Here is a 17,364-nt window from a genome sequence, read left to right as displayed (position 1 = left end):
CCATGAATTTCCTCATTCAGTGTAATTATATTATTCTTCACTATTATTGTTCCCTAATCCAAACCATCATGGGCCTATTAAAATATATTTTCAGGTTTTGGTGTCATGACAAGTGTTCTCTAAAGGCTGTAGTTGAGATACAAAATGAAACCACTCCTGAGTCTAAGATTTCACTTTATTCCATTCTATGTATGAATTCAACAACAGCTGCAGCTTCCATGGAAAGATCCTCGGGGGGAATCTGTGTGATGGGTCTTGTTCAGGTCTCCGGGTTATTTGAAGGAGCAGGTTCTGCAGAGGTTCTCTGGTAGGCACAGAGCTGAAACACGCCTGGAGGAAAGATTCAAGAATATATATCATAAAATTATACACATTCATCCCCAAATATGAGTCATAAAGTTTCATTCTTAAATGACACATGCATTGTTTGAATAAAGTCCTCTATTACTACATATGAGTGCTGTCAAGAAAAGGAAAGCACAGTAGATATGTTCTTACTTATTACTTCAGCTTCAGTCTTTGAAATTCACTCACAATAAAAATGAGCTTCCTATTAAACTAAACACAGTAGATACCTGCTGCGAAGGCCAGGATGATGGCCACCCAGCCGATGATGTAGGACCAGGAGAAGCGCCAGTCCAAGAAGCGCTTCCCGAAGAAAGTGACCGTCACTCCGGTGTAGATCGCCAGAGCCAGCAGAGCCAGGAAACCTGAGCACAGAGTAAACACAAACATGAAACTGTACTTATACCGGAGTCTCTTCGGAATTTATACATATTTCATCATATAATTTGTTCACTTCTCAACTTGTATAGATATAACATACTGCACTTTAAAGGTTTGCAATTTTATTTTCCACCGACAGATGGCGCCAGATCTGACTGACAGCCTTATCATTGAATTTCTACTGACTCCAATTCAACCTCTGGTGTAGAAAGGTCAAACACAAATTGGTGATTAAATAAAACTAGTTAATAGAATACATAAAATAAGTAGATTGTTTAGAGAAAAATAAATACCTGACAGGACGAGGGCGATCCCCCCCGTGCGGACCCTCCTGTTCTTGGTGCCGTTGGTGAAGGCGGTGAGGCCGAGCACGACCCCGGCGAAGCAGCTCAGCACCGCCAGCAGCATGAAGGCCCGGGTGGCGTCCCAGAAAGCTGCAAACACACAGAGGTCAGAATCACACACACACACACAAACACACACACACACAGTAGACCTGCTTTTACACCTCATGTTGGTTTTGTGCTCATGCTGCTATTTTTATGTGTATTTGTCATTTTGTCTATGTGAACCTACTTGATACTCACTATAAGCACTAACACGATTAATCATTTTAATACTTATATTGAGATAATTATTTTCTGCTTGTTCCTCAGTCTGCTTTTCTCCTTTATTTTTCTATATATGTTATCTTTCTTTTATTTTTATTAGTTTTTTTCCCTTTCTTTTATTACTTTTCCTTTATGCTCTTCTCTTTTTTATCTTTCTTTTATTTAGTGCATTTTCCTTATTACCTTTCTTATCTTTACTTTTTTAACTTTTAGTTCATTCTCTTGTCATTTCTGTCTTTTCTTTTACCTTAATTTTTCATTGCATGTTGTGCTCTGCAGGATTTACTGACAAAGTGTAAATTTGTTTTCTGCAGCAGTTTGATGACAGATTAGTTTTTATAGTAATTCAAATCCAAACTGCATTTGATATGGATTGTGTTGCTATGTTTACAATTGATAAGAATTAGAAGAATCAAAGCCACATGTTATTTTGTAAATGACTAAATCAGTAATTATCACTTAAACCTTCACATGGTGTCGCCTCAGGTCCTTCCCTTGTTCTTGAGAACTCACCTACAGTGATGGTGTGGGCATGACATTTGTGGTTGATGCAGAACCTCCAGAGCCCCTGATTGGCTGAGCTCCCCGAGTAGCGGTACTGCATCCAGAAGTCGGTGGCCGTGGAGACGATGAGAAGCACCAGGGCGGCCACTCCGCAGAGCGTTCCCCCCCCCGCTAAAGTGTACAGCATGGTGGAAGAGCCGGGGGAAACAGTGTCCTCCTAAACATTCAGCAGCTGCTCGGGGGGGCGAGAGGAGACGATGTCAGAATGAGCTTCAGATTGAGTTCATTCAGCTGATTGACGGTTGTTGGTTAAAGTTCTGCCTGGTGTGAACTCCCTGAGGGCCACACATGCATGAGGCCAGACTACTGAACATCTAGAGTTTAGAGTGTGTATCGTGTCTGCTCAAGATAACAACCTCACAGTTCACTTACACCGGCAGACAAGAGGCGATAAGAGAAGAGAGATGAGATAAATGAGAACGGTTAAGAGACGATTCCACTTGATTATCAGAATACTCTTCCCAAACTCGTCTTGCGTCCCAATACGTGCTTTGTTTCATATAAATGACAACGAAACGACAAAGCGAATACTTATACACACTTATTGCATCACACATTATGATTCTATCACTGCATTTAGCATTAAACTGCTGATCGGACACTTATTTTGCGTCACTTCCTGTCAGAAGTTGCAGTATTAAACTTGTTGGTCAAACGTCTCTGGTGGAAGATGCTCACAATTGATCCACTGACAATAAGTTACTTTCATATATGTTATATCACTGAACACTTTGAAATAAGAAGACCACAATCCAAACTAAACAGTGATGCTCGACATGAATTTTAAAGGTCTTTTTGTTTGAGAACTCTGCACAAAGGACACAAAAAGTAACTGTGTCATTCGCTTCGGCAGCAAAGCACCTGAACCAAACCGCTGCAGGACGGGGACAATGAGCTTTGCCTCTCTGGCAGTTCAGAGCCATTGTTCTCCACTAATTCTGCTGCGTGCACCGCAAAACTAATCTGGGCACTGAACAACTGAGCTGTCAGCAGAGTCAGGCTGTCAGCCAGCCAGCACACCTCTGATTCCACCCACTGACTTCAACTCCCTCACTGTGGACTTAAAAAAAACACACAGAATTCTAAAAGCACATCCAAACTCCACCGGTACATCTGAGCCCTGAATGTGCAGGATTCTGTTGTCGAAAATTATGAACAACTGCATCTCAGGCCTGCGGTTGCACAGATCACCTCCAGTGTAAAAGCATCACAGACAGACCCCCCCCACTTCATCTCTCCTCATTGTAAAATATAAAAGTAGTATCTTCCTGGCAGTGCAGTAAATACAGGTCCTGTGTATTTTCCAAGTTTTAGTTAAAAACAGTCCTGGTACCTCTGAGTTGGCCGGTGTCTCTCCAGGGTCGCTGGCTGTAACTGTGTTGTGTATCCTTTTTAAGCCCTGAACCCCCTGGCTCTCATTGTCCACTTCACAAAAGAGGGAATGATCGAGCGCAGCATGTGGGCGATGCTAAATCCCCCCCTCCCATGCACACACCTCTGCAGCCCACCCGCCCCCACACCCACCGAAAACACCCAACGCACATCATCCATCCCAACGGCCATCGACTCTAAACTCCCAGTCCATCTCTTTGTCTCCTGCATGACCACTTCTCTTTTCCCTCAGTTGTTTTTTACCATATTCTTACTTAAAAGTATTTGACACCTACAGTAAGTGAATGATGATTTTATCTGTCAGTGGTTATGACCCCTCCCAGTGAAGCCACAGTTTAGCCCCAGTTTAGCCACGTCAGGAGGACACAGCACAGGGGCTGGAACAGGTGAAAGCAGAAAATAAGCATCTGTGCACTCTGCATTATATGTCTGTAATTTACATGTGTGCACCCAGAGGTGTTTGTGTGTGTGTGTGTGTGTGTGTGTGTGTGTGTTTGTGCGTGTAATAGTACATGCAGATAAATCTACATGACACATTTCAGTTTCCCTCTTTTTGATATTTGCTGACTCGACACAATAAAGAACTTGGAGAGTTGGCTCTGAAGTGTAACTTAAAAATACTTTATTTAATTTCAAAAGCAAGAACATCACTTTTATTGGATTCAACAGTTTGACGTCCACTGACAACTTCAACAAACTTTCTCTTGAAACCACGCAGTTGGACAAAAAGGCTGAATTTGCCATTGGGCCACAGATCATGTAAAATATGATTCATAACTTGACTGTGTTGTCTTCTCTCTCTCATGCATCAGGTGTTTGTGTAGGTGAGTGAAAAGTGAGAATAAAAATAAAATCTTACTTGTAAAAGTAAATAATGTGCCTGGATTATTTCACTCTTTCACAGTTTAGCAGCATCTCTTAGTTTAAAGTGCAGATCAGTCTCCCAACCTCTTCTCTCATGTTCACCTCTGTCTGTCTGTTTGTTTGTCTGTCTGTTTGTTTGTTTGTTCGTGAGCAAGATTACGCAAAAACGTTTGGGCGGATTTCCACGAAACTTGTCGGAAGCATGTGGTTCGGGTGAGAGAGGAATCCTTTCAATTTTGAAGAAGATCCAGAAATCTTTTTTCTTTGTTTTTCCTGATTTCACAAAGAATGAGTCGTGGATCTTGATGAAAAAAAACAATCAGGCATATTTTGGGAACTGATATCTACGAGTGTGTGAAATTTGGTGCAGCCTGATTGAATTCCCAACACTGACTTCTCATTTTTGTGTTGCAAATGATTTATTAAGTTTGAAATACTTTGGGGCTGATACACATTTAAAATTAATTTGTTCACTGCTGTTATTCCAAACCTGAGCAAACTGAGCATCCAGCATTTGTGCAAAGTGCGAATTCACTCTCAAAAACAGATGTGGTGAACAAAACTTGAATCTATTCACGTGTGCGCACATTTTCTATACATGAAAAAAGGCGTATGAGCAAGAAGGATAAAGCTGCAAATAGTAAATAAATCTATCAATCTACAAATGTTACAAAAAGGCACATTATGATATGCATAACCGAACGTGGCTCCTTCCACGACATGAGTCCAGGTCACAGCTTCATGAACTGTGTCACTTCTGAAGTGAGCGTCCGGCTGATTCACATGAGGTTTAACATTGAGAGGAAACAACTAAACTAACCTGAACGTGTGCTCGCAGGGAACCAACTCATGCCTTTCAACTTCAGGCCTATCAGTCACCTCTCTGATCTAACTACAACTGTGCCCTTTCATCTGTACGCTCTACAAAGCCCCAACACACAAAGAAACATGCACACACGCACACAGACACACACACACACAGACCGACAGACGCACACAGAATATTTTAAGCATTTAAACTCTGATGGACCCACAAAAACATCATTAGCTCCTTTACATAGCTTCTCCTTTACTTCAACTTTAACTACACTGAAACTCCAACAGTACTTTTGTGCCCTGCATTAGCAGAATACCACACACACACATTTTCTAATAGGGACTGTATTTTCCAATTTAAAAATGTTTCAGTCACACAATGCACACACACACACGCACACGCCTTTAAACTCTGCAACATATACAGATTGATGCTCACAATGTGCGAGCGTGACCGAATTTTCCACCTTAAAAATATTTCAGTCACAGAACATACACAAACACATACACACACCTTTAAACTGTGCAACATACACGGATTGATGCTCACAACTTGTTTGCATGTGTGTGTGCACAAACACACACAATCACACAGTGAAGCAGTAAGTGATCCCACATGGGGGTGAACGCTCCTCCTCCTCCTCCTCCTGCTGCTGTTCACCAGTGTGTGTCTGTGGCCCTCAGGAGCCCGGAGCCCAGAGGACCACGGTTCGATCTGCAGAGGAGGAGATGAAGGTTCGATCGTGGGGGTGCCACCGACACTGGATCACCTTGTCACCGTGCCCCCCCCCCACTGTCTGAGGGAGGGGCTTTGTCAGGTCACCTGAGGTCAGAGAGAAACAGGTTGGCACCTTTTTAATCAAATGTTTGAAACATGAAATCATTTACTGTTTTCAAACTGAATTTTAACTTGAGAAATTTAAATCATTTCCCCCCTTGTGTCATGTGTTCCTACCCTGCAGGTCACTGATGATGATCTTGTTGTCGTAGGAGCCGGTCAGGAGATGGTGAGCTCCGGGGGAGAAGCGCACCGAGCGGATGTCGCTGCCGTGCGGTCGATACGTCTGCACGATGCGTCCTCCTCGGATGTCGTACAGCATGCAGGTGCTGTCCTCCTGACCAGTGGCCAGCAGGCGGCCGCTGGGATCCACCGCCACTGAGGCCACGGCGCTGCCTGAGGGACACAGAGCGCTGATCAATAACGTTTCTCTCATTGAAGATACGTTTCAAACTTTGGATTCAGTCACAAGAAATGGAGAATTATATCAGTGGATGTGAGCCTTTCACAGATATCATGATATTAGGGTTTGTTGGACGATATGAAAACTTTTATTTCACAGAATAAACAGAGCACAAAAGAAGCATATTTATGTTTAAAAACATCAATGTTTATTATTCATGTTTGGCTGTATTTGTATTTTGTGCTTAAACTATAGAAATTCAAACCTCAACTACATTTCTGTGTCATGAGTCACATAGATCAATACAAAATGCGTATCGGCTGATAAATCCCTATAGAGCATGTTTATTTCCTTACATCAGTATAAGCATCAATCCTCAAAGCTCCATATCTATCTCTAAATAAAGTAAAACACTAATGTATAACAATAATAGACAGTAATACATTATGTTGTAATTTCTTCTTGTGAACTAATCTGCTCAATGCAAATGTAATTTTCTTATGATGTCACAAGGAGTATTTTCAAAGCCGAATGTATATTTTAAAACCTTTACTTTAGTTAAATGAAAGGAAAAAAAAAGAAAAAAAAAACATTTCAAATCTTTGGTGAAAGTCTCTGCTCCCTGAATGTTTATATTCTGCTATATTTCTTAAATTTATGGACAATAAACTAAATGTAAACTGATCTGAAGCCAGCTGGAGGATGAATCTCGACCCACCTGAGCCGTGCAGCGTGGTTCCCAGCACCCGGACACAGCTCGGCACCCTCAGGTCCCAGAAACGCACCGTCTTGTCCTGGGAGCCGGAGGCGATCATCCACCCCCCCCACGTGTACAGAGTCAGAATGTGACCTGTTGGAGAACATGGAGAAATACTTAAATACTTCATGTAGGATTGTGTTTTTATCAGAATCAGAATCAGAATTCTTTTTATTGCCATGTATATTTGCACATACAGGAAATTGCCTTGGTGTGGTTGTTGCACTGTACAAACAACAATATACAAACAACAATTTAAAAACAACAATATAAAAACAACAACAATATCGAACAACAATATATACAGTAAGAGAGTTTCGTGCGGTTCTAAGGTGCATAGATTGGTGATAATGCCAATAGTATAGAGATATAAATTATGTGCGAGGGGGGGGGGGGGGGGGGCAGCAGAGTCACTGATTTATTGTTTCTAAGAATTAACGCAAAAAATGAGCGTTTATGTATCGGTTCACAGCCGTGTCCTCTACACACCCGTGTGTCCACTCAGAGCATGGAGGCCTTGTCCCCTCTGACAGTCGGTGGTGTAGATGTTACAGTCTCCAGCTCCGGCGCTCATCAGAATGGAGCCTCCGCTCTCGGGGCCCTCCATGAAGGCCAGGTCCCTGACGGTGCCGTCGTGCATGCTGAACTCCAGGTCCGGGCCTGAACGAGGGAGAAACACACACACAAACACACAGACACACACAGACACACACAGACACACACACAGACGAGAGTTTGAACTAGTCAGATGAACCTCGTGTTCTCAGGGCTACATTTCAGTCATCGTTACCTGTGGCGTTGCAGGTGTCAGCGTTGAAAGGAAGGACTTTGACAAATTTGTCGTTGGAGCCGGTGGCCAGCAGCTGACCACAGTGGCTCCAGGCCACACAGTAGATGGAGCCTTTGTGGTGCTTGTTCCTCCGGAAGCGCACAACCGGCTGCTTGACGGCACCAGGACTAACAATCGAGACAAGAAAAGACAAGGGACGGATCACCTACAGTCAGGGTAGGTGATCCAATAACTTACCCACCCTGACTTTAACTTTCATGACCGATCTTTGAACATGCCTGTGTGAGGCTCCTACCTGGTGGACAGGCTTTCTGGGTAGGCACAGACTCGCAGGGTTTTTGAGTTGGAGCCGACAGCGTAGAGCGCCCCCGAGGGGTGGAAGGCCACGGCGCGTACTGCCTGTGTGTCCTCCAGCTGGTTCACTTTCACAAACTGGGCTTTGGACTTCCCCACCTGTCCAAGAAAATCAGAAAAAAAGTGAAAATGTGAAAGTGAAATATCATTACCTGTCACCACAGATGTTATTTACCTGACCTTTACCTTCCTGTCATGTCTTTAAGCACATTTAAACATAAAAATATTTAAAGATAGATTCACTGCACTGAGCTAATGTGGATCAGAGAGAAACATTATTACTATTTAAGCAGAAGAGTTGAATGTACCTCTGGTGTGTTACGTGTTGCAGAGCTGCCGGGATCTTCTTGTGACGGGGGACAAGGCGCTCGGATCCTCTCAGCGCTGCCGGTCAGGACACGTTCATCCACATGATGGGGAAAACAGATTATTAGTTAACCAGCATCTTCGCTTCTAAGCCACAAATGCTTCTAACACAGGTGATATGCAAAAACGACAAAAAAGGAAAATGAGACAAATATCTCCGGGTGAAAAAGCAGAGACACACACATAGAAGTCACCGAAAGAGATGTCAAGAGAGTTTGTGGTGATAAAAGTGACACCGGTGATGAACAGGTCACTTCCTGCCTCTGCCTCTGCCTGCTGCACCAGGCTGCTCCACCTCTCACCTGGATAATGATGTGATGCTGCTCAGAGAATCTCCTGAGTTGTGTATGTGTGAAAGGCAAACTGCAGGTAAACTCCGTAGCCAATCCTCTGCACTTTACCCACAGGTCATGTCTGAAAACAGCTCTTGATAGACTTTTTTCTCTATATGGAAATCACTTTTTCACCCGGACTCGGAGCCCAATAGAATTTATCACCACGTGGGGCTGCAGAGGGCGCTGTTGCTCCTACATAGTGTTGCTTTAACATACGTCTAGAGCTGCAGAGTAACACAAGAAGAAACTAAATGATCAATATTAAATGTGATCACTTCTGGTAATGGCTGATAACCACACATTGGACAGGCTCTGACCTTTGACTGGTCGGAACTGGAGACTCGCTGAGAGAGGGCAAGCCGTGGCTCCCGGTCCTCAGCGGGGTGCTGCTGCTCACTCCACCGGTCCTGTCCCTCGGCAGCCCCGTCTCTGGCGTGTGCCGGGCGTTGCCGGTCCCTTGACTGGAGGCGCCGCCGCTTCCCGTCAGTCCGTTCCACTGCTGGCCGAGATGTGTCATCACCTCATCTCCTTTGTGGTCAATGCCCGCGTTCATCTCCTCCAATTTCTGTATCGATCTGGAGACGAGACCACAATGAAGTTTATATTCACTTAAACCGATTACGCTGAATCTTTTAATGTGACGTGCTCACCTGCTCAGGAAGGTCTCGGTGAGGTTGTGCTGGGCTCGGTCCTGCGGCTTCACCCCCCCCTCCAGCAGCATCTGCTGATACAGCTGCCTCTGCTGCTGCTTCTGCTCCAGATGTTGCTGTACGCGGAGGTGCTGCCTGTAAAACTCCTGGATGTGCTCCTCGGAGTCACAGCACTGGAAACACACACACACACACACACTCAGTTAACCAACACGACAAGACAACAGTATGTAGAGCCAAACTCTGACAGGATTTATTTGACCTTAACTTGCCCTGTAGCCTGAATGAATATTTATTATTGCTTCTCAGTGTTCTCTGATTCAAAGCTTGGTACTGCTCAATGCCACCACACACACACACACACACACGATTATATTAGACTAACTCTCTCCCAAGAGCTGCAGCTGACAGCTCTTCAACTCCCAGGGCCTTGTCCTCCATCATCCATCCCATAAAAAGTTTTCAAGGACCTCATCACATCCAAAGGGTCTACAGTATATTCTCTCTCAACACTTTTCACACACACACACACATACACCCCCCCCCCCCCCCACCCACCTACCCCTCCCAATCTCGAGCTTCTTTTCTCCACTAGATGGAACCCGGGATGCATAAAGATGAGCGATGATGGAGGCAGTGGGCCATCTCGCCCGCAAATCAAATCAGACCTCCACTCCCCCCCCCCCCACCACCACCAGGACAGGGTCAGCGGGAGTGAGAGCGTCCCTTGGACACGTGTGGTCAAGATTCGGGGGAAGGATTTATAAGGTGTGGAGGTTTGAAGGCATTTCAGGGGGTAACTTTTCCAAATCGCTTAAATCTAGATTAATGACGACAAATCTGTGTGTGACTGTGACTCAAGTGACCAGACATGATGACACAAGTCATGAAAGTCGTTCAGCCTGAGCAACCGAAGGTGAGACAACACACTCCGACATATCACCGATGGTTTGGGGTCCGTAAAGTTTATAATGCAAGTATCAAATACAACTAGAATGACACTCAGCCGAGCAAACATCTCCACCGAGGCCAAACAGCCCTTAAGAAATCACACTGAAATCTACAAGATCCAGATTTCACACACTGCCCTTAACCTTCCATATTTCTTTCATCAAGATAAATAAATTATTCGATGGGAAGTCAACGATAATGTTGAAAAACTTCCTGTCTCACAATACTCAAGTAAGTGACAGAAAATTCATCAATAAACACCAACATTTAATGGGTTCACCCTTGGGTCATGTCCCACACATGGAAAGCGGTTGAGTTGCTTTTGCATAATTCTAAAAACAAACAAAAACACAATGTCTGATTGTCTGTAATTGTTATCACCTCATTTGTGTCTGTGCTGCAGGGCGGCTCTCCATCTTTCCCAGGAGTCAGAGGTGTGCGTGTGGTGTTGGGACCATCAGGCCTCTGTGGTTGTTTCCTATGACAATTCACAATTATTATTTTATTTATGAAATAAATTTTAATTAAAGTAAAGAGAAAGTAAGACAACACAATGCCGAAAAGTTCATGGATGTAAAACTCCAGGATTGTACTGCATGTAGCAAACGGAAAGAAAGAGCTGTAATATTTTCACTTATAAGTTTAAAATAAGTTTAATTGTCAGAGTAACAGCAGTTTAATAACATTTTTATATTCAAAATTTGTTTCATTTATTGCTTTTATGTAAAAAAGGTCTAAACAAACCATAAATCAAAGTCCTGTTAAGTTCATCAAACTATTGATCTTAAACTGTAGCACTATTTAAAATGTTTTGTATGTACTAGTTCCCTCCTGCAGGTGGAGCCAGTGAGAAGAGTTATTTAATTTAATGCTCTGGTAACTGATTTTACTAATGCTGGTGCTGCCCTGTTTGCAGGTAATAGAACACAAAAAGCTTTATTGATAAATATACCAGGGCAGGAATTTATATTCTGTGGCTGAGAAACTGACAATAAGTAAAGAGCATGAACACAGGATGTGCAGCGATGGAGATCATTCGAAGATAAAAATAAATTCTATCCTCCGTCCATCACTAACAACAAACATCTGTCTTCACATTTAGTTCCAGATGCTGAGCTTGTTCCAGGATATCTGCACCAACACGCCTTATTATTTGCAATAGCACAAACAACAACATGAATATTTCTATTTTTAGAAAGATAATCATTTAGGAGTCATTAAGTGAGAGCTTTTCGATTACACTGCAGCTGCCGCGTTCGTACGCTTTGTGGCATTCACTGCGGGAGATGACAGACGAGGCAATATGTCTGTGTTAAAGAAGGTCTAATAGGATTAACAGAGCTGCACATTGAGCTATACAATGAGATCTACCGCTGGGTTTGATTTGAGAGGTTGCAGATGCACATGCAAAGGCAGGGGAGCTTAGGAAAACAGCTGCTGGAGAGAGAGAGAAGTAAAGCTTGATGGACACAGTAGATGCAGTGATTCAGGTGCATCCGCTCCCCCCCATCACACGCAGCCTCCTGCTTACCTCTCAGGTGAATCCTCCTGCTGGTGCACGTTGTTCTCCACGAGGCTCCGGCTCAGAGCAGACTTCATGTTCGCCTCCATGCTCCTCTTGTCCTGCGCCGCCAAACCGTGGGACAGGCCGTCCAGGGCCGGGTTGAGCGATCTGGACATGTAGGTGTCGGCCGAATGGGGCCTCTGGCGGAAGGGCGAGGCGGGACAGGGAGACAGGCGGTTGATCAGCGGGGTCAGGAGGTCGGCGTGGCCCGCCTTGCTGGGCTTCATCAGCCGGTCCACGTGGATCTTGAGGGTCTTCTGCTGGAAGGCGCAGGAGAAGTCGCCCGGGGAGACGTTCTGGAGCCAGGACAGCAGCGACAGGTCCAGCTCATCGCAGCCGTTCCCGCAGAGCAGGTCCACGCCGAGCAGCACCTCGCCCTCGGTGATCTCCTCACCAGTCGCCTTGCTCTGGTAAACAGGAACAGCCTTGTTAACATCATTGACCCGAAGCTGGAACTGTTGAGATTCTCTGTTGACACTTGCTTGTCCTGTAAACCTTTAAGTGAGACCTGAGAGGAAATTAGAGTTTTTGCAGTGAAAACCAATATCCCCTCATGAGGTTATGTTGCAGAAAGTCTGACTGTAGTTTGTGTTATGTCCTGAACCTTTCACTGCTACATCGACACCCAGTGGAGTTTGCTGGTCCACGTCCCGGGGTCACGTTACCTGACAGAACTCGACACAGCACTCGTACAGGATCCCTTTCATGAGCAGCTGGAAGAGGCGGTTGCCGCTCGCCCTGAAGCCGGCCTCGCTCAGCTTCCTGTCCGCAGGGATGAACTCGGCGACCATGACGCAGGCCTCCTCGAAGCAGTGGACCCGCGCCGTGCTCGGGTTCCAGTCTCTGAACTCGGCGTGGTGCGTGAGGCGGGGCAGGGTGAGGAGGAGACACAGCTTGCTGTAGTCGTCCTTGGACGGGCAGAACTCCTCCAGACTGTTGAGGCACTTGACGGCCTCCTGCATGGTGAACTCCATCTGCTGAAGGTGAGAACACAGGGGCTGTGACGGAATGTGGCTGTGATACAGTTTTATCTAAATCCTGTTTTTCTAGGATCCCACTGGTTTGTTTTTGTAAAACAATGAGGCATAACAGCTGAGAGTGTCCATGTTCATGATCGTCTTGTTTTTAGAATCAGCCCGTGTGCTGGTGGAACCATGCAAGCAAGATCTTGTTTTCGTTGCCGTCTGTGTGTGTTTGAACAAAATAACTTAACAATGCATTGATGGATTTTACCTAAACTTAGTGGGAACACTATTCAGAAGTTTATCTACAGATGATTCACTTTTTGAGCTGCTGGGTCAAAGGTCAAGGTCAAGATGGACAAAAACATACTTTTTTCAAGATGTGGCTGCAAACAAAGGATGTGGAGCGAAATTCTCAAGCTTATTATGATCAGAAAATTTGAACTCATTAGAAAAATCAATTTCTTGCAGTATCTGCTCCCTATAGGACAATATACATGACCTGTATTAAAAAAAATTATCAGAGGTTATAGAGATTGTCCTTAAACCACCTGATCATACAGAGTATTAAGTGAGATGCAGTATGTGCTATATGATCTGTATCTACACTGTTTTCCAAATATTCATATGTAGTTTTATCATCCCAGTTCAATCAGAGGCTTCTTCTACAGACCACTGAGCAGCTCCACTGGAGCAGAGAGAAACCCAGCTTCTATTTTAAAAGGCCAGTATCAGTGTATCTGGTTTCTCAGTGTGTGTTCTGGTACGGGTTGTTTCACATCCCCAGCACGCACATTAGTTTTCAAATGACATGATACATACATTTTGAGGTTCTTCAACAGCTGACATGGCGTTATTTACACACAGAGCTTCCAGAAACTTCTGCTTCAGAATGATGTAGCGGAACCTGGAAACACAAATGTCAGTGTTGGGAAATTAACTTGTTTTTTCTTGAGGTATGGGACAACTGAGTGGGACGACTTTAGGGACAATGGTTTGTGACCAGTGAGTAACTGAGGCTGTCACATATATACGGTATTTTTACCCCAGTACATCACTGAGACTTGACCTAATTCACGACCAGTCTCCCACTGCACTGGCAAATCTCACCCAGTCGCCAACAAAGGAAACGCTCATCACTGCTCTACTTTACCAGATATTCAAAAATATATACAAACAAGTTGTATAATTCTACTCGACTATGAATTTCAAACATCAAACAATCCAGAGACCTACCAGTAACAGCCAGGGACAGAAACTACAGATGCAAAGTTAGAATATATACACGTGTATATCAACACAATATACAATCTATATTATTTCTCTCACCTTTTCTTCTCAAACTTGTCCATCCCTTCGAGAGGCTGAATGAACTGCATCACCTCCTCCCACTGGCCGTCCAGAATCAGTTGCCTGTTGAAAGTGGACAGTTCAAGAGGGATCTGAAATCTATTCCCTCATCACAGTGCTACTACCTAGTGAGTCAAAAGGCCACAGACTTCACAACTATATGGATTTAGTACAAAAAGCAGCAGAAACTAACTTCATGAAGCAAACAGTCCTAACTAATACTCGTGTCTCTAGGCTGATCTGCTCCTGAGCGCCACACGGGTCTGTCAGACCTGAGGAAGAGCATGTCGTCGGAGTAGAGCCCGTTGATGACGCCGCTCTCCTTCTCCAGGGCCAGCATGCTGATGTGCAGCTTCCTGGAGCTCAGGAAGTCCAGCATCAGCTTGATCACCTCGGCCTCCTTGATGTTGATGGTCTCCTCGGCCGTCATGGTTAGAGACCTGCCGCGGTGGCAGCTTCCAGTCGGGCTGCGGCACAGAGGAAGGGAGAGGTTACTGGGTTATTCCTCCAGGGACTTGATAGTGTCTATACTCTTCTGCTCAGTGACTCGTATGTTACATTTCTAAAAACAGCTTGTTTGTGTGTCGCCCAACAGTAAAGTCGAAGAGAGGTAACTTTATAAGATACTTTCACAGTGTCTTTGTTTGTCATGCAGAAACATTCATGTTTACATTTTCATTCTCTTAATACAATTTATATGCATTTGGATGGCGTATGTTCTTTATATTTATGTTATTTGTAATATGTTTATTGTTAAATTGATAATTGACAACATCTAAGGAAACATTGTCAACATGTTTATATAAATAATATTGGTATGGAATTGTTTTATCTCCATTGGTATAAACTTTTGCCCCCAAAACAACATATCAGTCGTTCTCTACCTCCAATAATAAGGTTTGTGTGAGTTTACAGTATCATCCAGCACCTTTCAACTCCCAACTAGAGTACTTCTGTAGCGTGTGAGTGTGATATTAAGTTTAAAGAAAATGTTATATGATGTGTTGTGTTACAATCTGCACTGGGATCCATGTAGCATTGATATAAGGAAGGTGTGTGCAGACTGACACTACTGCACATGGTGGAACCTTATGATCGCAGCATGGTGAACACAAGATAAGACAGATCTGAGGAGGCAGAACCTTCAGGCTCAGACCATGAATGGTTAAACACCAGTCAGGCAGCTGCAGTGAATGTGGGACTCTTCATTATGTATGATGCTCTGTGTGTTTGTGTCAGTGCAGTGAGAGGCAGCAGTGGTGTCTTCAGGTGGAGGCAGAGCTGACACCGCCCTGTTTCTATTCCTCACACACACACACACACACACACACTGTCCTGGATGTGACCGTTGCAGGTCTGCGGCCTGAGCCTCAGCACTTTCCCTGCACTCAGCCGACACCTTGTTTACAGCATGACTGCACGTAACACACACGCGCACCTACTGACACACACACGTGAAGAAGTGGACACACACACACGCAGGACATCAGCAAGCATCAGTGTCAGTCCCTGTCCCTCTCTGCTGCAGGACATCGTGCAGGACATCGTGCAGGACCGTGGACTCGAGGCTAACGTGCGCACCGCTCACCTGTCAGTCTGCGCCAGCGACGAGCCGCATCCACGCCGCTCCGCAGTCCGCGCGTCCAGGTGCGTGCGCGCGGGTCAGAGGGACGGACAGAGGACAGACAGAGGACAGACGGAGGACGGAGGACAGACTGTTAGAATCCGTGTCGGTGTTTCAGGAGGAAAGACGCTCCTCTCCGCTCGGACTCTTGTACACAGCTCGCGGTTGCCATGCGGACGCATCCGCACGAGCACCAATCCATTGCGGCGATGACGCCCGCAGGCCACACCCACTGCACGAGCTCAAAGATCAACCAGGTCGGTGGACCATGTAGATGATCATTATATCACTTATAAAGAAGTGAAACTTAACCACTAACATCATGGACTGGTTCGTCAAAGTCAGTGCTGGAAGACTCACTCAGATGACAAGTTATTAAAAAGAAAAGTTGAGATCAACTTGACCTCATAGGTGAAAATAAAGTTTGTCTCCACTTATAATAATACTTCATATACCTGACTGTTAAGATTCAGTTGGAGGTTTGTTTATTTATTTATTCTCAGGTTAAGGTGTCCTTCTAAAAGTAAATGTGTTGACTCTGTTACAGTTACAGCGGTATTGTGTTGGGTGGGATGCTCCATTTGTGAGCTGTTAGCTGAAGACAATTTGTTTATCAGCATGTTAGCTCGTTATGCTAAACATTCCAGGTTGGCTAAAAGGTAGAAGCTGTTGGTGGAGCTGTGTGTTAATACAGTTTATCTATTGTGAGAAATTGAATATGAAACAACCCTATTAATGTTTTCAATAGTGTGTTTGATCTAATTGTTGTTTCTTTAACCTCGAATGGGCACTTTATATATTTTATATTTGCATCAGGAGCGGGTCCTCTCTACGGAGGCCGCCATGTTTTTTTTACAGTAGCCCAGACTGGACAAACTAGCACCTTTTGAGTTTTTATGACAAATGTTTAATGGGTAAATAAATGTTTATCTTCACTTAAAATAATTCTTCATAATTGTTTTGATGATTTTAACATTCATTTTATATCTATTTAATGAAATTAAAAACAATAACGATTATGACTTTTGACTTTGACTCACTTAACCTTCATTTGTCATTTTTCCTGATTGGTAAATCCTGTGCTAACAAATATGGGAGTGGTGTGATGGGTCACACTGTCAGCTCACATCAAGAAGGTTGTGGGTTCGAACCTGCCGACCAACCAGACCCTTTCTGTGTGCATGTTTCTCCACTTTCCCCCCCACAGTCCAGAGACATGCAGATTACTCTAAATTGCTCGGAAGTATGAATGTGTGTGTGGCTGTGATCAGCGACCTTCACTCGCTGCAATTAAAAGTACAGATAATGGGTGAACCATATAGAATGCTGAGGCCATGCTTAAATTTATTAAATGTAAATGAGAAAAATAAAAAGAACAAAACAAAAATCCCACATGTTCAGCAATATGTTGATTGACGTCGCAGCGTCCGACAGAAACAAAGTCATCATAGTGAATGAGCTAACATGAACACACTGTACAGAATCATTACACTTTAAATTATCCTTT

The 17,364-nt window shown here is 44.2% G+C and overlaps 2 protein-coding genes across 2 annotated transcripts; both read right to left on the bottom strand.

Annotated features, from left to right (window-relative positions):
- Nucleotides 1-259: 259 nt before the first annotated feature.
- lim2.2 (lens intrinsic membrane protein 2.2) lies at nt 260-3,464 on the bottom strand. Its single transcript, XM_053430763.1, is given in 6 exon segments — nt 260-330; nt 576-710; nt 1,020-1,160; nt 1,851-2,073; nt 3,235-3,303; nt 3,306-3,464. Coding segments are annotated over 6 exon segments (798 nt in total).
- Nucleotides 3,465-3,893: 429 nt separating this feature from the next.
- LOC128448194 (WD repeat-containing protein 47) lies at nt 3,894-14,663 on the bottom strand. Its single transcript, XM_053430762.1, has 14 exons — nt 14,506-14,663; nt 14,213-14,296; nt 13,706-13,790; nt 12,587-12,895; nt 11,889-12,328; nt 10,739-10,835; nt 9,407-9,579; nt 9,064-9,331; nt 7,997-8,154; nt 7,702-7,868; nt 7,401-7,571; nt 6,873-7,004; nt 5,929-6,147; nt 3,894-5,796 (listed from the first exon to the last, which is right to left on the bottom strand). The coding sequence occupies exons 1-14, from the start codon at nt 14,661-14,663 to the stop codon at nt 5,654-5,656; spliced, it is 2,604 nt and encodes an 867-aa protein (XP_053286737.1). The 3' UTR covers nt 3,894-5,653.
- Between the last annotated feature and the right edge of the window lie 2,701 nt (nt 14,664-17,364).

The sequence above is a fragment of the Pleuronectes platessa genome, chromosome 9 (assembly GCF_947347685.1).
Source record: "Pleuronectes platessa chromosome 9, fPlePla1.1, whole genome shotgun sequence".
In the NCBI taxonomy this organism is placed as follows: Eukaryota; Metazoa; Chordata; class Actinopteri; order Pleuronectiformes; family Pleuronectidae; genus Pleuronectes; species Pleuronectes platessa.
This window is presented reverse-complemented; position numbering and strand designations above follow the sequence as displayed.